The sequence below is a fragment of the Platichthys flesus genome, chromosome 6, assembly GCF_949316205.1.
Source record: "Platichthys flesus chromosome 6, fPlaFle2.1, whole genome shotgun sequence".
Classification (NCBI taxonomy): Eukaryota; Metazoa; Chordata; class Actinopteri; order Pleuronectiformes; family Pleuronectidae; genus Platichthys; species Platichthys flesus.
Window position 1 is genome coordinate 3,451,640 of NC_084950.1, and position 19,642 is coordinate 3,471,281.

General features: G+C 41.5%; 2 protein-coding genes across 2 annotated transcripts; both read left to right on the forward strand.

Moving 5' to 3' along the window:
• Window positions 1–5,256: 5,256 nt before the first annotated feature.
• On the forward strand, window positions 5,257–9,204 carry si:dkey-12e7.4 (uncharacterized protein LOC558132 homolog). Its single transcript, XM_062390511.1, has 6 exons — window positions 5,257–5,453; window positions 5,648–5,699; window positions 6,335–6,522; window positions 7,877–8,047; window positions 8,258–8,368; window positions 8,814–9,204. The coding sequence occupies exons 1-6, from the start codon at window positions 5,301–5,303 to the stop codon at window positions 8,925–8,927; spliced, it is 789 nt and encodes a 262-aa protein (XP_062246495.1). The 5' UTR covers window positions 5,257–5,300; the 3' UTR covers window positions 8,928–9,204.
• Window positions 9,205–11,554: 2,350 nt separating this feature from the next.
• On the forward strand, window positions 11,555–15,977 carry syt19 (synaptotagmin XIX). The gene is made up of 9 exons (XM_062389656.1): window positions 11,555–11,569; window positions 11,884–12,118; window positions 12,225–12,298; window positions 12,674–12,781; window positions 13,690–13,857; window positions 14,110–14,259; window positions 14,541–14,660; window positions 14,903–15,014; window positions 15,112–15,977. Exons 1-9 carry the CDS (start codon window positions 11,555–11,557, stop codon window positions 15,417–15,419), a joined length of 1,290 nt encoding a protein of 429 aa, XP_062245640.1. The 3' UTR covers window positions 15,420–15,977.
• The last annotated feature ends 3,665 nt before the right edge of the window (window positions 15,978–19,642 follow it).

Below are 19,642 nucleotides of genomic sequence, written 5' to 3' on the forward strand. Positions count from 1 at the left end.
TTGTATATTTTGAGATTATTCTTTCCTATGCTGCCAAAGGTTTATGTCCCATAGCGTGCATTATAGTTTAACTTTATTAAATAGCACATATAGGGACAAAATGTAACATATATTTACAACAACAACAACAACAACAACAACAACAACAGGATATAATGTTGCATTACACAATAAGGCTAATTTGACATGTGTTTCAAGGTTGAAAAGTGGCGTGACAGAGAGAAGCAACCATGTGATTGGCTGATTGAGATCATGGAAACCTCTGATTGGATTACTTAGAGCAGGGGTCTTCAAGGCTTTTTCAGGCTAAGGACCCCCAAACTGGTGGAGAGATGGAGCAGGGACCCCATACTATATATATTCTATAAAATTGTGTTTTATATTAAACTGGGCCTAGTGCCATGTATAAACATAGCTATCCTGCTGTTGTGTATTCAATACTAAACTATTCAAATTTTACACGGGTTCATATATTCATTTGCAAGGTACAGGGTGGCCATCCCACTTTATAAACATACATCTTGCATACAACACTGAGCTATTAAAGTAATTCACAGATTCATGTTTTTATTTTAAACATACATGTAGAAGAGACAGAGAATCCTCAAGCCATCTGTGGATGCCACACATACTCCCACATTAGTGAGATGTCGGACCCTGATGGGTAGCAAACAACTTATCTAACCTTGGACAGATGGAGGTTGTCAGGCATAGGGTCATATCAGCCTCACAATATGTTGGATAACTTAATGTCTATTTAAAGTCATTTAAATTTGTGGGGAAAAAATTGGTTGGAAAAATTATAAAAAATATTAAAATTGTCTCAACCAAAAATGTCGCGACCCCCTGCAGTACCTCTGCGGCCCCCCTAGGGGTCGCGGACCCCCTGTTGAAGACCACTGACTTAGAGTAAAAAAAAAAGGTGTGAATGAATGAGTCGTAGAAAGTCTTCCCGACTGAACTAAACTTCATTTAACACAATTTTACATGATATGATACAAAACATGAAGAGATGTACATGATTGCCGCTCAGTCAGTGGATCCAACAGACTGAAATACTTCATATTGTATTTAATCTAAGGATTCAGTACACAGAGGATGCGTCATAGTGACTCTGAGCATTTCTCTAGCGCCACCATCAGGTTGATATTTGTGATCTTATTTAATTGAAATGTTGTCATAACTATTGATGGTCGGCTTTTAATTTGGCTTCACCCATAGGATGAATTGAAAATAGGAGGCTACAGCATGTTAACATTTGTCATTGTGAAGCAATTAGCATGCTGACGCTGACATTCTGCTCAGCACATTATACTGTGAGTTAAGAAAGTGCTGAGTCACTTGCAGGGGATTTGTTAGTGTTGATGAATGTCCTCCATCCAAACTGAACTGTAACAATAGATATGCACTTGAACATGAACTTGAAAAATGATCAACAAGGACCTTTCAGTTTATTTTTATGGGACCAAACCGAAAACAAATGTCATGTTCAAGAAAAAGAAAAGGTGAATGACACGTATTACTGAGAGTGATGTTTTATTCTTGATCTTAGTAATATTTAAATTGACAAACCTTTGTTGAATCAAACATATCACACAAATTCAAGAGTTCCTTTCCTCCTCCTCCTCCTCTCAGTCGCACAGCTTGCACAACATGACGCTTTCTGCTTCAGTGTCTGAGGGGAGTTCCTTTGTGATACGTTTTGTTTTTTTGTCCAGATATCCTGTTTCTGTTCTGCATGCAAACAAAATCAACCTGATAAAAATTGGAGGCGGTTTTGGAACCAGACACCCAACGGCTGCACAGGGGCGAGAGAGGGAGGAGAATATAACGCCCATGATTTATTCATCCATGAAAGGAACCCTGGTGTTTTATTTATGATTTTTTTTAAATATAGTTCATGTGAATTAAATAAGTGATTGAAAATGGATGTTCCAACCTAGATTCATGTGAGTGCCACACACCTGGGCACATGCACACACACAGACGTGTGCAAAAACAGTACTTTCATTGTATTTCGATAATTTTGATGGTTGTGATGTTATCGTTCAGTTCTGAATGTTGTCTTAATGCTTGTAAGTTAACTGGGTCCGTGCATGGAGTTCATCTGCAGTTCATTTTGAAAAATGCCTCATTTCATTGTTTTTCATGCAGAGATGTAAATGCATGTATGTGATTGTGATGTTATTGTCATTGAATGAAGACCCACAATGCAATTCAGCGCAACACAGACACAACTTCTTTATCTAACTTGTTAAAAAAGGAACCATGAGGCCAAATACAATTGTGAGCCTCAAAATTATCAAAATAGCAAATTTTTCTTAAAAATAAAAAAAATCTTAATTAAAATCCTTCCTCATCTCAGGGCTGCAAAATCAATTAAAACAAACAAGACCTGTATTAAATATTGACTGATACTTATCTTTTCATAAAGCACAGTGGCCCATAGTAATAATATTAAGCCTGCATGGGCCCTCATGTCTTCAGCACTGAAATAGAAGGAGAAATAAATACAGTTTTTCCGCAGCAGTGTAGTTGCCAGTGATCTTTATCAGGCTTTACTCTCTCCCATAGTCCCAGAGGCACGCTTGTGTTTATTTCTTACCAAAACACCAATATAGGATTATTCAGGAAGAAGATATGAAAGAGAATCCTTGAGGGATAGGGCTAAAGGAAGTACTATAAAATGATCAATACTTCCATTTTTAGGTGCAGAAATTCCTCCCGCAGTGACTCAAGCTGTCTGTCGTCTTTGTTGTGTGAGTGTGTAATATTTAATAAGTCATAGCTTTATTCTGAGGATTTTTCTTGACCTCGGTTATCGCTCAAGCAGAAAGAAACACACTCAAGAGGAAGGGACGGACAGCTGCCTGGGAAATATATAGTAGATTAAATTACTCAGTCAATTATGAAATTTCACAGGGATCCTGATATTCTTTAATCTAGAGGAGTACTCCTAAAGTGAACACAAATGTTCGGCTTTACCGATGTCCGAGGCACTACACCCGTACGTTCACTACACTCTGTCATCTTTCCTCTCGAAAGATGACAGAATTTGTCACTGAGGCTTTAGTGAAGTACCTTTGTTTGATGATCCCTTGTCCTGTGATCCTGCATCTTACTCATGCAACCTGCCAACTCAGTAGATATGGTATAAAATAAAGTGAGTGAAAAGTTACAGTTAGGGTTTCAGATCCCTCAGGATGGGGAAAGGAGGAAATTGACCAAAGGTTGAAAGACGCACAAGAACTTCTGGATTCTAGGAGTCTTTACAGAAGACTGATAATAACTTTCAGCCTAACTTACTATATCATTTATTTTTGTGCACTTTCCTTATAATTTTGATAATAAAATAATAGTTTAATAGATTGGGGGTTTGGTTCAATATAGGGTCCCCAAGAGCCCCTTTGCCTGGGCCCCTAAAATCACTTGAAATGCTCCTGAACTTCATCTCAGAAATAAGAATTATTTTTAATAATTATGAGTGATTTTGTTAAATAGGTAAATGTCAGACTAAAAACAGACCACTTAGATCCTACTGGTGTGAAGGAAAGGGACAAACAGATCAGAAGTTATAAAAGGGCACCTGCACACTTTGGAACTTGCAATGAGAAATTTACATCACATAATATCTTTCTGATTGACAGCGTGCAGGAGCTCTTTCACAAATAGGTAAATGTTAAAAGTAGCAGCAGAAATGTATAAATAGAAACATCATCTCCTGTGCTATGATTACTGGGCAGACCAACTGCAATCTACAGTATGCAATTAACTGATTGTTGAATTCTGTGTCGAGACAATACCTCGTCTCTGCCTCTGCTCAGGGACACCAGTGAACACCCCCCAGCTCCAGCAGCACAGCTCTGCACCACATATTGTACCACCACCATCTCATCACTGGCACCGGGAGCTGTGTGCCAAAGTCATGTGTCTGTAAATGGAGGAATAGAAGCCAAATTCCAAATGAAGTGACCCCAGAAGAGACCGTGATATCTGCTGCTCCCAAGCACCAGGAGCTTTAAGAGAGTCTGGACTCAAGAGGCTGCCAGAGAAACCATCTGTGTGCTGTGACTGCATAAGCTCCGTCGGCTGTGCTGTCAGCTTTATCCCGGCACCTACATCTTAGCCTCGGTATTTGCAAACTAACTCAATGCAAAACAAAGAATGGAGCCGAGTGTATTCACGAAAGCCAGATTGTTTAATCATAAATATTGAATGGACGAGGAAAACCAATCTCTTTTAATAATGTCAACATTTGCCTCTTGGATCGTTGCGCTTTTATTTTGTCAAGTCTCCTAATAAAGGGGAAATTAAACACTTTGTGCAGGCCAGGAGAAAATATCAGCTTCTGATTTTACTTTTATAAGAAGCAGTGTCACGTGTCAAAGCAAACGCTCAAGAATCAATAACTATTATCTATACAACAGCAAGGGAAGGTATTCTGGTGCAAAATATATATACATATTGCTGTATATACATATATAAATATATTGCTGTATTTATCTAGTCTTATCAACTACTCAAAGTACTTTAGAATACAAGCCACATTCACACAGAACCATGAGATTGTTTCTCCTATCACACACCATTCATCACAGCCGCATGGTTCAGGAGCAAGTTCACATTGGGATACAGACTGCAGGAGCCAGGCATTAAACCCTCAGTGGACAACCCTCTCTCCCCCTGAGCCACATGTTAAGTATGTCCCTTGTACTCCAATCAATGTGATAAAGTTTCTAAACCGAAGGTGATAAAAAAAAAACATTTAAAAATAATAAATGCTTTAGGTGGTAATCTACCAATGCATATTTTTGTGTTTGGTGTATTGTATTTATAATTTATATAAATCGTTTTTTGTAAAGATTCTTTTCATTATGTCGCTGCATTCTTTTTACATTATATAGTCTGAGATCAGTTCACATTCATTGGAAATAGACTATGTCATAGAAAATAACAAAGCAAGGTTATGGGAATTATCAAATTAAAAATTGAAATCAATGTATAGGGAGCAATTTTGCTGGGTTTTAAGTGATACTTTCGGAAAGAAGAAGAAGAAGAAGAAGAAGTAGTAGTATGACTAGTTATAGTTTTAGTAATAGTAATATTACTAATCTGTTCCTCTGTTAAACGGTCTCCGTCAGAGACCCTGGCCCGGTTCGGTGAAGCGGGACAATGCTCCCCTCTGCCGGAGGAGTCGCGCCAACACGCGGGTATGTCCAGGGCCAGGTCACGGTTAATATCTGGGAGAAGTTAGGATCCGTCGCATCGGCTCCAGCACTTAGTCATATCCCGAGTCAGAGATGAGCGGGGCCACGAGGTTCAGGCAGTGCGGCTCGGTGCTGGTGACCGGAGCCAGCCGCGGCATCGGGCTGCAGATAGTCGAAAGCCTGGCAGGAGGAGGCTTCTCCCCGGGGAAGATTATAGCCACGACCCGAAACCCCGGTGGCGCCCAGGTAAACACCTTCAAAGCTACCTGATTATCCCCGGAGCTACACGCCGTGTATGGGGCCGAGACACCTGGTCAAACACGGGTCTGCACCGGGCTGAGGGTGCATCATGTACCGGGTAGAACTCCCAGCGACCACCGGTGTAAATCTGTTAATACTCCCTGTAGCTGAATGAAACAGGATTTGTTGTTGATCCACAGAAACTTCAGGATCTGGCTCTGAAACACCCGAACATCCACATCACCACCCTGGGTAAGAGAGAGAGAGCTGGGGCTGGCCTGAGTGAAGTGGCCACGAGTTCAGTGAAAAGACCAAAACACATACAATATAATGACAAGTAATACACACACATACACGTCCTTATTAGACTTTGCATTTGTTCTAATCCCCAATGTCAAATGCCCTGTTTGTGCAAACTTACTTGGCCAATAAACCTGATTCTGATCTTGAAGGAGAAAGAAGACCAAATGGGGTGAGTGGGGAAATACTTACTACAAACTACAATAAGTGTGTGTTTGTATGTAGAAATATAACAACAGGACCTGAAACAAACCAACACAACACAACAAGCTTAAATATGATGGTTGCACAACTGTTCCTTGTCTCTTACTCTCTCTCCTCTTTTCCACCCACTACTCCTGTGGAAAACGTCTTGACCTTATATGTTATGATTGGGTGCTTAATTGAATTGACCTTTTATTTGAATTCATATATTTTTAGCCATAGATTTTGATAAGTGTTATACAAATAAAAGTGTCATATAGAAATACTACATGCGTTTCAAGCGACATAAAACCATTACTTGTTATAAATCGTTTATTTTCCACCTCTCTTAATATTTTGTCCTTGTTTTTGCTAATGTGCAGTGTTGGTGTCTCTCTCTCCAGATGTGCTGAGCCAGGAGAGCATAGATAAATGTGCAGAGGAGGTGAGCCGGCTGGTTCAAGACCAGGGTCTGAACTGCCTGATCAACAATGCAGGGATTAATGTGGTGGCCGACTTTCACTCTGTTACTGCCGACAAGATGATAGAAAACTTCCACACCAACGCTGTGGCTCCTCTTATGATCACCAAGGTAATGTTTATTAATAGGCTTTGCATATTTTTCATTTAAACGGGTGGAGCTGTGGATCAGCTGTATAGTGCCACACAAAGGTTTTGTCTGGAAGGTTCCAGATATAAACAAATAAAAGAAGGATGACTTTATTTCTGCGCAGTCACCGGCAAGAGGCAAACTCAAATAACAAGATGACCTTGATGTACAGAAGACACATAAACCCCTCGGCTCAGGCCAGACCGCATTTCATTAATAATAATTTAAAGTCCAGTTTCCGTCGGCCTCAGAGCACAGGGGCAAACAACAGAGCGACACCCTGAGCTGGTAGAAACTCCGGCTCTGATCAAAACGCCTGCTGACACTCAGTTTGTTCCAATGGAAGGACAGTGTGTGTAAATACAAGGCCGCACTGCAGCACAGAGCTCTGACTCAAACATCTGAGCACAAGTGGAGGTCAGTGAACAGTCACATGGAACAGAAACCCGCCAATACAAACGTGTTACACGTTCACGTGATGAACTGTTTTGAAGAATCAGTTTGGAGACGTCACCTTGAGTCATGCAAAATTGTGACAGATATTTATCAGTCAGGACGATACGGTTGTTTGGGGGTTGAAGCAGCTATCAATTTTAGGGAGTAAAGTATTTCAAATACGAACTTATTTATAGAAATATATATTTAAAAACCAAAAAGACAAATTGTCAAGGATTCCTAAGATATCTTACCCAACAATGAAATTTAATTCAGACACAAGCAAATACACAGAACATAGATCTATCAAATAAATACACATCTTTTTGTCATTGTTTCTTGTGTAATCCTTTTTTTGCTATGAATGGCTAATATCGGCCAATTATTCAATCATCATATTTGAATTGGTCGGGTGTTACTTTTTTGGTATTCAATTTTAATACTAGTATAATTGTGAATGTCTTAACATCTCTTCATGATACTGATATTGTATATTTTCAGCTCGGTGATATAATATAGTGTTAGCATTTTGGATTAAATTGTATTTGTGTCAAGGTTATTGATCATATCATTGATAAGATGCTGCATCTGCTGAAAGACGATCAATAATAATCAATAAAAGTTAAATCTGCAAGTCATTGCCACCTTAAGGCTTCATTGTAAAACTAACGTGGCCTGAAATAGTTTGTTTGGAGAGTTCAGCCCTTTTCTCTGAAAGTATATAATTCTGCCTCAAGAGGGCGACACTGACCATCTGTTTTCCCACAGTGTAGTGCATGTGACTCCGGCAGTGAACGCTCCAGTCGTTGTCTCCTAATAACTTTATATTTATATGTGTGTTGTGTTTAGTTTTTAAAATAAAATATGTCACATATCTATGTTCTCCTCCCTCTGATCCCAGGCCTTCCTCCCTCTGCTAAAAGCAGCTGCGTCCAGAGGAGGAGCAGGCGGCTCAGGGAGCATGAGCATCCAGAGGGCAGCAGTTATCAATATGTCCTCTCTGCTGGGATCTGTGGAGAGCAACTGGGGGGAGAGTGCAAACATCAAATGGTTCCCCTACAGGACCTCCAAGGTGATGTGGCACAATTTATTGAAAACCTTTTTTTTAATTGACTAATGAGAGGGTTTTGCAGGTAAAGTAGGTTAACCCTGGTTTGATGTGTGGAGAAAGGCATCTCTGACTGTTAAAGACGACTAGTTATCGTAAAAGAAAGTTACAAACTCTTTCAAAGATGAGTTCAGCGTTATGCTTCATGATAGTTTGATGTGTTTGCCTCCTCAGAGTGCCCTGAACATGGTGAGTCGCTGTATGGCTGCAGACCTGGAGCCGGATGGGATTCTCTGTATGGCCATACACCCAGGCTGGGTTCGCACTGACATGGGGGGGTCCCAGGTAAGAGCCAGTCCGTAGTCACAGTCTTTCTCAACACAAACTGCTTTTAAATCATTTCATAGTCTGTAATAGAAATAGTCTGTCGCTGTCTGCATTGAGGTTTCCCTGCTATGATGTCATTTTTTAGAGATCTTTAAAATCCGTAACACTTAATTAACTATGATAAATACGAATCCCTAGACTCTGTTGTAAATAGAAATTATAAAATAGTTATTCAATCAACTTTTGCTTAAAAGAACACAAATGGCATATTGATCCAAATGATTTCTAAATATAGTAACCTGAACAAAACATTTCTCAACACTCAATTAGCTGTTAGAGCACAATTAGAGGTAAAACTTGTCTTTAACCTTCCAAATATTCCAGAGATTTCTCACATTCAGTGTCCTGGGTGATGTACGTGTTTACACACACATTGTTTTCCCGTGTATTTGTGTGTTTCCAGGCTCCATTGAGTCCAGAGGAGAGCACTTCCTCCATGTTGTCTGTGATTGGAGGCCTAAGTGAAAAGCATCATGGGTCGTTTCTGAACTTTACTGGAGAGGTGCTACCCTGGTAAACCCGCACATCACCAGTAATGAGTATGGTGATTATGAGCACTATTAACTTTTGGCTGTTAAGTTAGTTAAGATCATCTTCAGCTAAGCAAAGATAAATCTGTTACCGGCTCAGAGTTCTTTCATCCAGCTCCAACATCTCGAGCCAATACAGTGTCCAGTAAATAAAATGCTTTGTCTCCTTGATGTGAAAACTGGATAAAGGCGTCAGCTAAAGGAAATGTAATGTAACTGCTACATAATTAACATGCTTAATAAAAGTTTGTAGCTCTAAATAAACTCCTGTTGTCATGTGGTCGTATTTGATGGTAAGTATTTCTATTAACTAGAATGAGTCTCTCAGTAGAGCACAAACCTGCACCAAGGTCTAACAATCTTGGTCTTAACCTTTACATATAATCAAGCTGCAATCAAGTTTCAAACACTAATTAATAGCAGTCCTCTAAATATTATTTTCTTAAAAAAAATCTGGATTGTAACTTTTTTCCTTGTAAATCAGGGAAAATGTCAAAAACCATCTTGGTCCTTCCATGTTTCATGGAGTTTGTATAGTTTTGCACAATCCTGAGTAGTAACAAAACTATCACTAAACAATCGAGGATACGTGAGAAAAAATACTGTCGGAGGTATTGAAAAACAAAGCTGAACATTAGAAATTTCATAACATAATTCAAAATGATTGTTTAAGTCTTTCAGTTTCTCCTGGCAAAAATCTAATAACTGCATTTACTTGAGTTTTAGAAGAATCTTAAAACACATTCACTTGATCTGGACATTTACTTTTTTGAATTCTGTATATTTTATGTGGATCTTTATTATAATTTTTTTATTCTTAAATTCTTACAAAGTTATTTTTTACATTTTTAAACACGTGAGGAACTTTGTCATTATAAAATGTGAAAAATACATAAAAAATCTGATTATTCTTCTTTGTCTAAAAAACTAAGGGGAAACTAAAAAACTTCTTTTCAAAATGTTTCACTTCCTTATTCTCGAAGTGGAAAGTCGAGTTCACTTAATAACTTCGTCTTTCAGCAAGGTGCATTGTCATGATGTGAAACCAGCGAAGGCAGCTCCTCAGGTACATTTCCTCCTTCTCATTGTGACACAAGTCAGCAAACCAATATGTGACGAGGCTGAAAGATAAAGATGACAATGACAAGCTTTTAGCACAAATGACCTTTAGAGTCATGATCCCGTCTTTGTGACGCTGAAGCTGCTGCAGCGGGAAGAGAACTGAGTGTGTGTTAACATCGCTTTACAACACCTGCTGCTTTGGTTATAGTGAGATGAGAGAGCAGAGCGGCCATTCCACAGGCAACTTGGAAAATACTGAATTTATCAAACCACAATGCAAAGAACGTAGTGTCAAACTTACTGGATGTGGTTTCGCTCATAAATGTTTTGGAAAATGTTTATAGCAGAGAAACAACACAATTATAGCAATACTGTAACTTTTACTAAGCAACAGCGCCCCCTGCAGCCGCACATGGTGGGATTCAGTTGGGCGAGTGATTAACTGGTCTATCAATGTTTTGAGTGGAGCTCTGACTGTGTCGTCCCACTGGACTGAAACCCACCTGAACGCTGGATATTACCCATGATCCTCTCCTTCCTGAACCAATAGAAATGCTTCTGTAACCAATCCACCAATTCTGTTTAGAATTCTTCATATTTTATTGGTTTCCTGATGAATATTGATCTACTGATCTACAGTTCAGCTTCACTCTTCAACTTGCTGCTGGACTTGCTTTAGACCCATCAAAGTTACATAGAACAGACATTCAGGGGATGTTCTCACTATTCCAAATCTATTAACCTTCAAATTAATTTGGAAGCTGCTGCTTTAAGGTAAAACTGTTTCATATTGTTGCTTTCAGGCTGGATTCAGTGCAGGAAGCAGCAGGACCTGTGGTAATGGTAAATTCATGGTTTATCTTACACACCCATTAATCCAATAATGTGAAATGACTGAGTTTAGAATAAATGGAGAAAAGCCTTACAGAGAAGGAGAAGAGCCGGGGACCAGGTCATGTGAAGCGCACTCAAATATTCAAATCTAATCAAACCAGTTTGTCCAGATGGTGTGCAGGAAGTCTTGTGCTGGGAGATTGTGTAGAGAGGAGAGAGGGAGGGTGTGTGAGTAGAGTTTAAAAACAGAGGAACAGTTAGACGTGTTTCTCTTGCAGAATAGTTCCATAGTGCTTGTGAGAGATTAAGTGCACGCAGCATGGATTCGTAGCACAGGAAATGAAGTGCGTGCCTGAAGAGGAAGATTGCTGAAGTGTTTTTAAGCAACTCAGGTAAGTGTTCATCTGTTTTCCTTAATGTCATCATGTGTTGGTTACTGATTGAAGCAGAAACAGAGGACCTGCACACTAATGAAAAATCTTTAAATGAGTTTTGAGCTCCTTCAGGTTTCTTTATTTTGAGCTACTTCTCTGTAGATTTCCCTTCGCGGTGTTGATCCTATCTTGTGTGAAGTGTGAGCACAATTTGACTGAACAGGTTCTGATAGGAGATATAAATGACTTTACCACCTTGAGCCCTTCTGGGAGTGAAGGTGGAAACATTCTCCATATTCACACTCATTGAACAGCATAACTCACTTTAATGTTTTAGGGTAATGATGCATGGTGTTGCTGTAAGTGTCATTAACAGTTGATATTAGTCCTGATGGGACGGTCTTTACAGGTTGTATGATGGGCCTTGCCCAGGGTTAGAATTCCAATGTAATATAGAGGTTTACCTGCTCTCTAATTCAAATACTGTCACTCCTACTCACTCCTACTGCTCTTAGGGAACAATTATTGGTTACCACCAATCATCATCCATTGGTTTTGCTTTAGCCAACTAGTAGAAATCATGTAATGCTGTTATTGCTTCTGTCTGATCTTTGACGCTCCTCTGTTGCCATCAGAAGGTCCATACTCCCTCACCCGTGTTCTTGAATTGCAGATGTGTGTATTGACCACATGGAGGCAGAGAGTCACACTCACTCTGATGGACCATCCAGCTCCTGTCGAGCAACTCTCGGCTGCTGCAGAGCTGCAGATGCTGTTCTCAGACACGGTCAAGTACCTCATCCTGGGCGTCTCCGTGACTCTACTCCTGCTGGCCCTGGGCATCCTGGCCTGGCAGACCTTCAGATGCTGCACCAACACACACACCACATACACCCAGAAAGACACGGGTGAGTGGGGATAGGGCCACAAAACCAGACTGAACAGCACAAGTTGATGAAGCCTATATATAGTGTCTGACCAGTTAATAATGAACGTGTCTGATCTTCACACTAGTGAACAGTGATGTGCTGGATTCAGATGAAAAGTCAACAACAGCAGGGAAGTATTCTGGAGCTCCAAGTATGAAGGTGAGCGAAGGAGATGGAGATTTAAAAAAACCTATACCAATTACAAAGACATGTAATTAAGCCTTGACATTTTACAGGTAAACCATATATAGATCAAAAACACAAATACAACCAAATATGTCAAATTTAAAGTAAGAGAATAATTATATTTCTTATGTAGAAAGTTTCTGCATTGTTCATTCTGTAAAATCAAACATTTCATCGGTGGCGCTCTGTGTAGATGCTTCGAGTAAGAAACCATGTTTATGTGCATAGAGATTAATGAGCAGACTTGTTCAAACACAGGAGAGATGTGACTTGTGAAGTCAGGTTACAGCTGGAGGCGCTGCAGTGGATAATAACACCACTGATGATATGTGTCTGCGGCCTCTCCAGGTGGAGGACGTCAGCACTGAGGTTCAAAGGCAGAGTCGTTGTTTGCCTCAGGCCTCCGGATCCAGCGAGGCAGAGGGAGACGAGGGCGAGCAGCTCAACGTTAAACAGGTAACAGACATTTCTGTATAATCCTGACGTGATGTCTCAATTCTCCTCTTAATCTGAAGCCTCACACTCTACCCGGGCGGCTCAGATTGACCTTATTTTAAATTAACAATTGAGGATGAAGCCGTCGTTAAATGGTTTGTGTGCCTCCTAAATAGTATTTCAACCTATTTCCTCCTCACTCTGTTTTAAGGGACTCTTTTGCAGTTTGTAGAGTCAAGCTGTTAAAGTTGGGCTCTATAATTCCAATCAGACAAGAAATATCTTCTAGAAAACTTGAACATTTGTAGCAAATTTCATGACAATCCACCAAATATCTTCAAGTATAAATATATCTTTTATTATCCTGTGCAGCCAGCAGTGACCACATATGGTCAAATCCCTTTTGTATCAATAAAAACATCAACAATACATCATAGTGAGACATTTGAAACAGCAGGGATAAATATTTACATCTGCATCTTGGCAAATTAAAGCTACGGCCGGACAGAAGCAACAAGCACTCAATACAAATTGTGGCTAGATTAGTCGAGGACTAAGAATAATAATAGTAATATTTCACTCTTAAACATTAAAGGGGACATATTATGCCCATTTTACCACAGTTGATATGGCTCCTTGGGGTCTTAATTAAATGTCTTTAACATTTTTGGTCAAAATGCCACAAGGATCATTTAAAACAGCACCTTTTTTACCCTGTCTAAAACAGCCCTCCTCAGATTGACTTGTTTTGAGTGCCGCTCAAAACTGCCACTGACGATTGTAAATCAATCCAATATTTGTTTAAGATTAACAAAGATGAAAAAAAAAAAAAGATTAACAAAGATGAAGCCCTGAGGAAACTGAAGATGTTAAAGAGTATCGACACAAGGTGCTGGATGTATATTCCCTAACACAAGTTCTTGCACCAGGTGGATGGATCTCTTCGGTTCTCCCTGTACTACGACCAGCCACAGTCCCGATTGGTGGTCACCGTCCTCCAGGTGGAGGGGCTTCAGGAGCTCAGCCAGACCTGCTGCCTCCAGCCATTTGTTAAACTACGCCTCATGTTGGCAGGATCAGAGGGAGTGGACGTTGAGGTGGTTATCGCACACAGCGTTGACATTGTTATTTGTTGTCTTTTCGTGCTTTTTTAAACCAATAAAATTACTTGATTTTTGCATTGAATCTCAGAAACATAGATCGAATAACACAGTATTTGATATTGGGATTAAAATCTCCTTTATTTTTAACCATGTTAATTATTAAAAAATGTGTCATGATGATTGTCTTTCAGTCCTTGGCGGCTCTGTACCAAATAAAGCTCATGGTTTCTGTTGTGCTCCTCTTAGGGTGGAGGGACGTCTCCTGCTCTTTGGACAGTGCTGCAGGAGTGGCAGACTCGCATTGTGAAAGACAGCTGTAACCCTTTATATGGAGATCAGTTCAGCTGCATTCTGCAGGATAAAGACGCACTTCATCACATCAGCCTTAGGATGGAGGTCCTGCAGTAAACCCCTCTCACTCTCATTAACTCTAAAATCCTATTATATCATAGACGTAAAGAGGTACTATTTACGTTATACTTGCATTGACAACACATTTTCAAATTAAAAATTAATAAAACTACTCGCAGATGACATCTTCGCTTTCATACTGCAACGTCAGAGGGATTTTAAGCTCTAAGCCCTACAGTCATAGTGCAGAATGGACAGTGCATTCATGTGAGGAAAGGAAAATGTGATTTCTTACTGTGTCCATCATGTATCCGTGTGTTTCTCAGGTATGGGACTTTGATAAATTCTCGAGACACACGTTGTTAGGAGGGGTGAGGGTTCCTCTTGGGAAGCTCAACGTCTCTTACCCTCTGGAGCTGCACGAGGATCTGCAGCGACCCCAGAAGGTACAGCAGCCATGATCTGTGACGCTGCATAAACACACTCATTTAAAATGTCATGGGTAAGTTGTTTTCACCTTTCAGTCAGGAAGAAAAGCTTTTCCTACATGTCCCACTTTACAATCTCCCTCATTAGATGATTATTGTTGTTTAACTCAACAAACTGACTTAATTTAACTGCAACTTTAAAATCAAAATTTGTATAAGGGGGGAAAGGAAAGAAGTGTTGATCCTCTCACTCTGGACAGGATTGTGTCGGAGAGGTGCTGCTGTCACTGAAGTTTCTTCCCACTTCTCAGAGGCTTGAGGTTGGTCTGCTAAAGGTCAGAACTGTCCCCACTGAGATTTGCTCAGATGCCGGTAAATAACAAACCTCTTTACAAATAGAAAACCATCAGAAACAATACACACAGTGTAACGTATAGAGTTACTGATTTGCTGTTCTTGTGTTGTACAGCCATTTACGTCAGGATCAGTGTCCAGTGTAATCATTGCAAGCTCAGGTCGCAGAAGACCTCGGTGGAGGCCCGGTGCCGGGTGAATGTCTTCAACGAGGTGGTCATGTTCTCGCTGCCCGAGTTTCCTGTGGAGCGGTGTAAAATTACAATCTCTGTGTATGAGACTCACACGACCTGGAAATCACCCAAACATCTGATAGGACAGTTGACTGTGGGGAAGGAGAGGAGAACGGAAGACGAGCACTGGAACTGGATGATGCGCTCAGTCCGCCAGCCTGTTGCAAAGTGGCATGGCCTGCTGATTTGATCTGCAGTTTATAAACCCATTTCTTAAATCTCCCCGCCTGCTTGTGTTTAAAGCTGTTGTTCTTCTGAATTCAGCTGTTGAGAGATGGGCAGCTGTTGAAGTGAAGGACAAACACGGACTCCTTCACTCTAGACTCCAAAGTGATTTAACAAAGAGTTCTTCCTGCTTCAATCAGGAAAGAGGAGTCACTACTAATCTGAGACTTCAGGTTTCACAATCTACTCATTCACTTACAGCGCATCTTTCTTTCTTTTTATTTTCAAATCACATTTTATTGTACTTTTTCACTCCTTTCATCAAGATTACTTGAGTGTTGTACCTACTGTACTCGATCAGTGATGTTGACATACTTATCTTTAATCTGTGTTGTACTATTGTAATTGCTCTACTGAAAGTTTATTAAATCTTTATATTCCAGCTCAACACAATATTAATATTAAATCTTCAGGCTTATAGCCAACAATTTATATTATATTATTTATTGACCGATTTTACCTGATGCTGTATAATTATGTTTGTCTTGGGTTTTCTTCATTTGTCCCAAGTGAAGTATTTTGCAATGGCTAAAGTTGAAATGACCGACATAAATAAAGTTATTATTAATACGATTTTTGAAATATATTATTTAATCAGTATAACTACACGCACCCATTATTAGATTAGATCCAACTTTATTGTCATTGCACAGTATAAGTACTTATACAACGAAATGCAGTTTAGCGTCTAACCAGAAGTGCAAAAAAAGGAGTTAAAGTGCAGAGTATTGTGCGTATTTGAAATGTAAATAATTAAGATATGTACAGTAGCAAATATATATGGAATAATACAGTATTGAACGGTATTGTATGATATAAGAACTATGAGCAGTAATAAAGGTAATAGTACAGTATTAACAGCTTTTGTATGATATAAGAACTATGAGCAGTAAGTAATATATCTGAAGTAGTACAGTAGGTATTGTATGATATAATAACTTTAAGCAAGATAAATATATAAAAATATATCAATATGAATATACAATAGGCAGGATAATACAGTAGTAAAAAAAGTAACAGTGTAGTGCAAGTGTTCAAATGTTCAGTGGTTGGAGGAAGGTGTGTGGCAGTTCAGCAGGGTGACAGCTGCAGGGATGAAGCTGTTCCTGAACCTGCTAGTCCGGGAACGGAGGACCCTGTAGCACCTCCCAGAACAGTCTGTGGCTGGGGTGAGAACTGTCCTTGACAATGCTGCGCTCTCTCCGCAGACATCTCTTGCCCTGGACAGTCTCAGGGTAAGAGGACTTGGATACTAATGAAGAGGAATAACTGCTGTCTCTCTCTCTCTTGGACCAGGAAATGCCGACGGAGCCCTGATGCCACCTGCCAGGCCAGTGAAGCTTGTTGAGTTACCTTATTAAGCCCTCTCCCTTTTCCCTCTCAGTTTAAATAAACTCCTATGTTGTAATCACCACAACCCCGGCTTCTGACTACTCTTTTTCCAGTTTGTGTACCCACTGTTCATTCTTGCAAGGCCAGGCTCCCACATATGGTGGAGAATGTGGGCTTTCTGAGTCTTCGCTATCAGTGGGTATATCGAGTTGGAATAATAGAGCATGTCAGACATGTAAGAGATCTTGAGAGCCATTCTGACCTCACAGACCAATCTGCAGACAGCTGTATTAGAGCTGTGTAGAGCAACAGGAAGATTGGATGAACGGAAGCCAAGTGAGGTGCTGACTAAACTAACGCCAGATGATGACGTTGAGACATATGTTACACTGTTTGAAAGGACGGCAATGAGAGAGAAATGGCCAAAAACAAACTGGGCGAAGATCCTTATGCCTTTCCTGACTGGTGAAGCTCAGAAAGCCTGTTGGGATCTTTCAGCTGCAGATGCCGTGAATTATGATAAGGTAAAGACTGCCATCCTAGCTCAATATGGACTTAGCCTCCCCACCAAGGCACAGCGAGTGCATGACTGGAGCTACGACCCTGCTCTCCCCGTCCGGGCACAGGTGATGGGGCTAGTACGTCACACCAGGAGCTGGCTGGAAGAAGCAGAAGTGATGATTGACCGGTGTACACGAGACTTGCCAAATGATGTCAAGAGGCATGTTGCCCAGCAGGGGCCGTCCAATGTGGACACATTAATAGCCTTATTAGAAAATCACCGGGTGATGGCTAGTCTGATGCAGTCAGAAAATAACAAGCCAAACCATTCTAAAGCCAAGGCAGAGAGAGAGATGGTAGGAAAAGCTGTCAGTTCCCCACCAGCCCGAACGCCCCATTTCTGGACCAGACCGGCTGCAAGACGAACCCAGTGGCCTCCTCCAACCCCACAATGTTTTTCCTGTGGCAGAGAGGGACACCTGGCCAGAGAGTGTCCGGGTCGGGATGAGCCAATGCCGACAGCCGGGTCTACCGATAACAAGGGACTCTACTGCCACCTCCTCACTACCTTTTGGGCCCATGAGGGAGCACCAGCCCCAAAGTTTCCAGTAAAGATTGCTGGGAAAGACACATAGGCCCTCTTAGACTCCGGAAGTATGGTCTCTCTCGTTCGACCACAATTCGCCCGTGCACCCTGGGGTGAAGAGATGGCTGTGTCCTGCATCCATTGGGCTACCCGGAGGTATCCAACCACCAAAATCCAACTTCACTGTGCTTTTTGGCTGGGACAGCCCCCTCTTCTCCCGCTACTGGCCAGCGGAGGCAAGGGATCCAAAGCGACGAACCAGAAAACAACAGGTGAAGATAGGAAAGTCGTCCGTAGCTCGGCCCGCCTGGGCTGCAGTATTCCCCTATGGCAGCCCTGCAGAAACTACTAATGACGAGAGGGCTGAGGCCGTCCCCACCCAGACCACAGCAACAGATCCTGAACAGGCAGCTGAGGTGGAGCCCCTGGAAGACATTCAATCCAATGAGGTGTTCTCCTAATTTCCAGAAGCTGAAATGGGGGGAGGTCTCAGACCAGGACAATTCGGCTCGGCCAAGCTACAAGATCCCAACCTGACCCAAGCCTGGAGAGACATCAAAGTAATAAAGGGTCAAAAGCAGGCTCGGGTGAGTCAAGTGTCTTTTCCACATTTCATGATCAAGAATAAGCTGTTTTCCCGGGTAACTAAGAAGAACTCAACGGATATCTGTGAACAGTTGCTTATCCCCAAAGATTATGTGTCAAAAGTGTTGTACCTAGCCCACTCCCACTTACTAGGGGCACATTTAGGGAGGGAGAAGACGTATGAACGTGTTCTCAGCCGTTTCTACTGGCCGGGAGTCAAAAGGACCATGGAGGAGTACTGCTGACATTGTGCTGAGTGTCAAATCAACTCCCCAAAGGTAGAGTACCGAAGCCCTCTCATACCCCTTCCCATTATTGAAACACCCTTTAGCAGGATTGGCATGGACATAGTTGGGCCCTTACCGAAGTCTAGCCATGGCCACCACTATATCCTGGTGATACTGGATTACGCGACCCGTTACCCGGAGGCAATTCCTCTACGGCCTGCTACTGGGAAGGCGGTTGCCAGGGGGATGTTTCTGCTTTTCAGTAGAGTGGGCCTGCCGTATGGAATCCTGACAGACCAAGGGTCCTGCTTTATGTCCAAAGTGATGAAATGTCTGTGCCGAAGCCTAAAGGTGAGACAAATCAGAACCTCCGTCTATCACCCTCAGACGGATGGACTTGTAGAGAGGTTCAACAAAACCCTAAAACACATGCTGCGCAAGGTAATTGATGTTGATGGTAAGAACTGGGACCAACTTCTGCCATATATCCTGTTCTCAATACGGGAAGTACCCCAGGGTTCCATTGGATTTTCACCGTTCGAGCTTCTGTACGGTCGGCGACCCCGGGGCTTGCTGGATGTGGCCAAGGAAACATGGGAGCAGCAGCCGTCCACCCAGCGCAGCATCGTGGAGCATGTGGAACAAATGCACCAAAGAATGACCCAAATCTGGCCCTTAGTTCGGGAGCACATGCAGCCAGCCCAAGCACAGCAGGCACAGGTATATAAACGGGGAGCCCAGGTGAGAGAGTTCAAACCGGGAGACAAGGTAATGGTTTTACTAACAACTTATGTTTGTACGTTTTTAGCCAAGTGGCAAGGGCCTTATGAAAAACTGGAACGGAAGGGGCCTGTGAATTATTGTGTACGGCAGATAGGCCGTAGGAAAGCCCAACAACTTTACCATGTAAATTTGCTGAAGCCATGGCATGAGCCTCTCCCTGTCCCCTCTAACGTC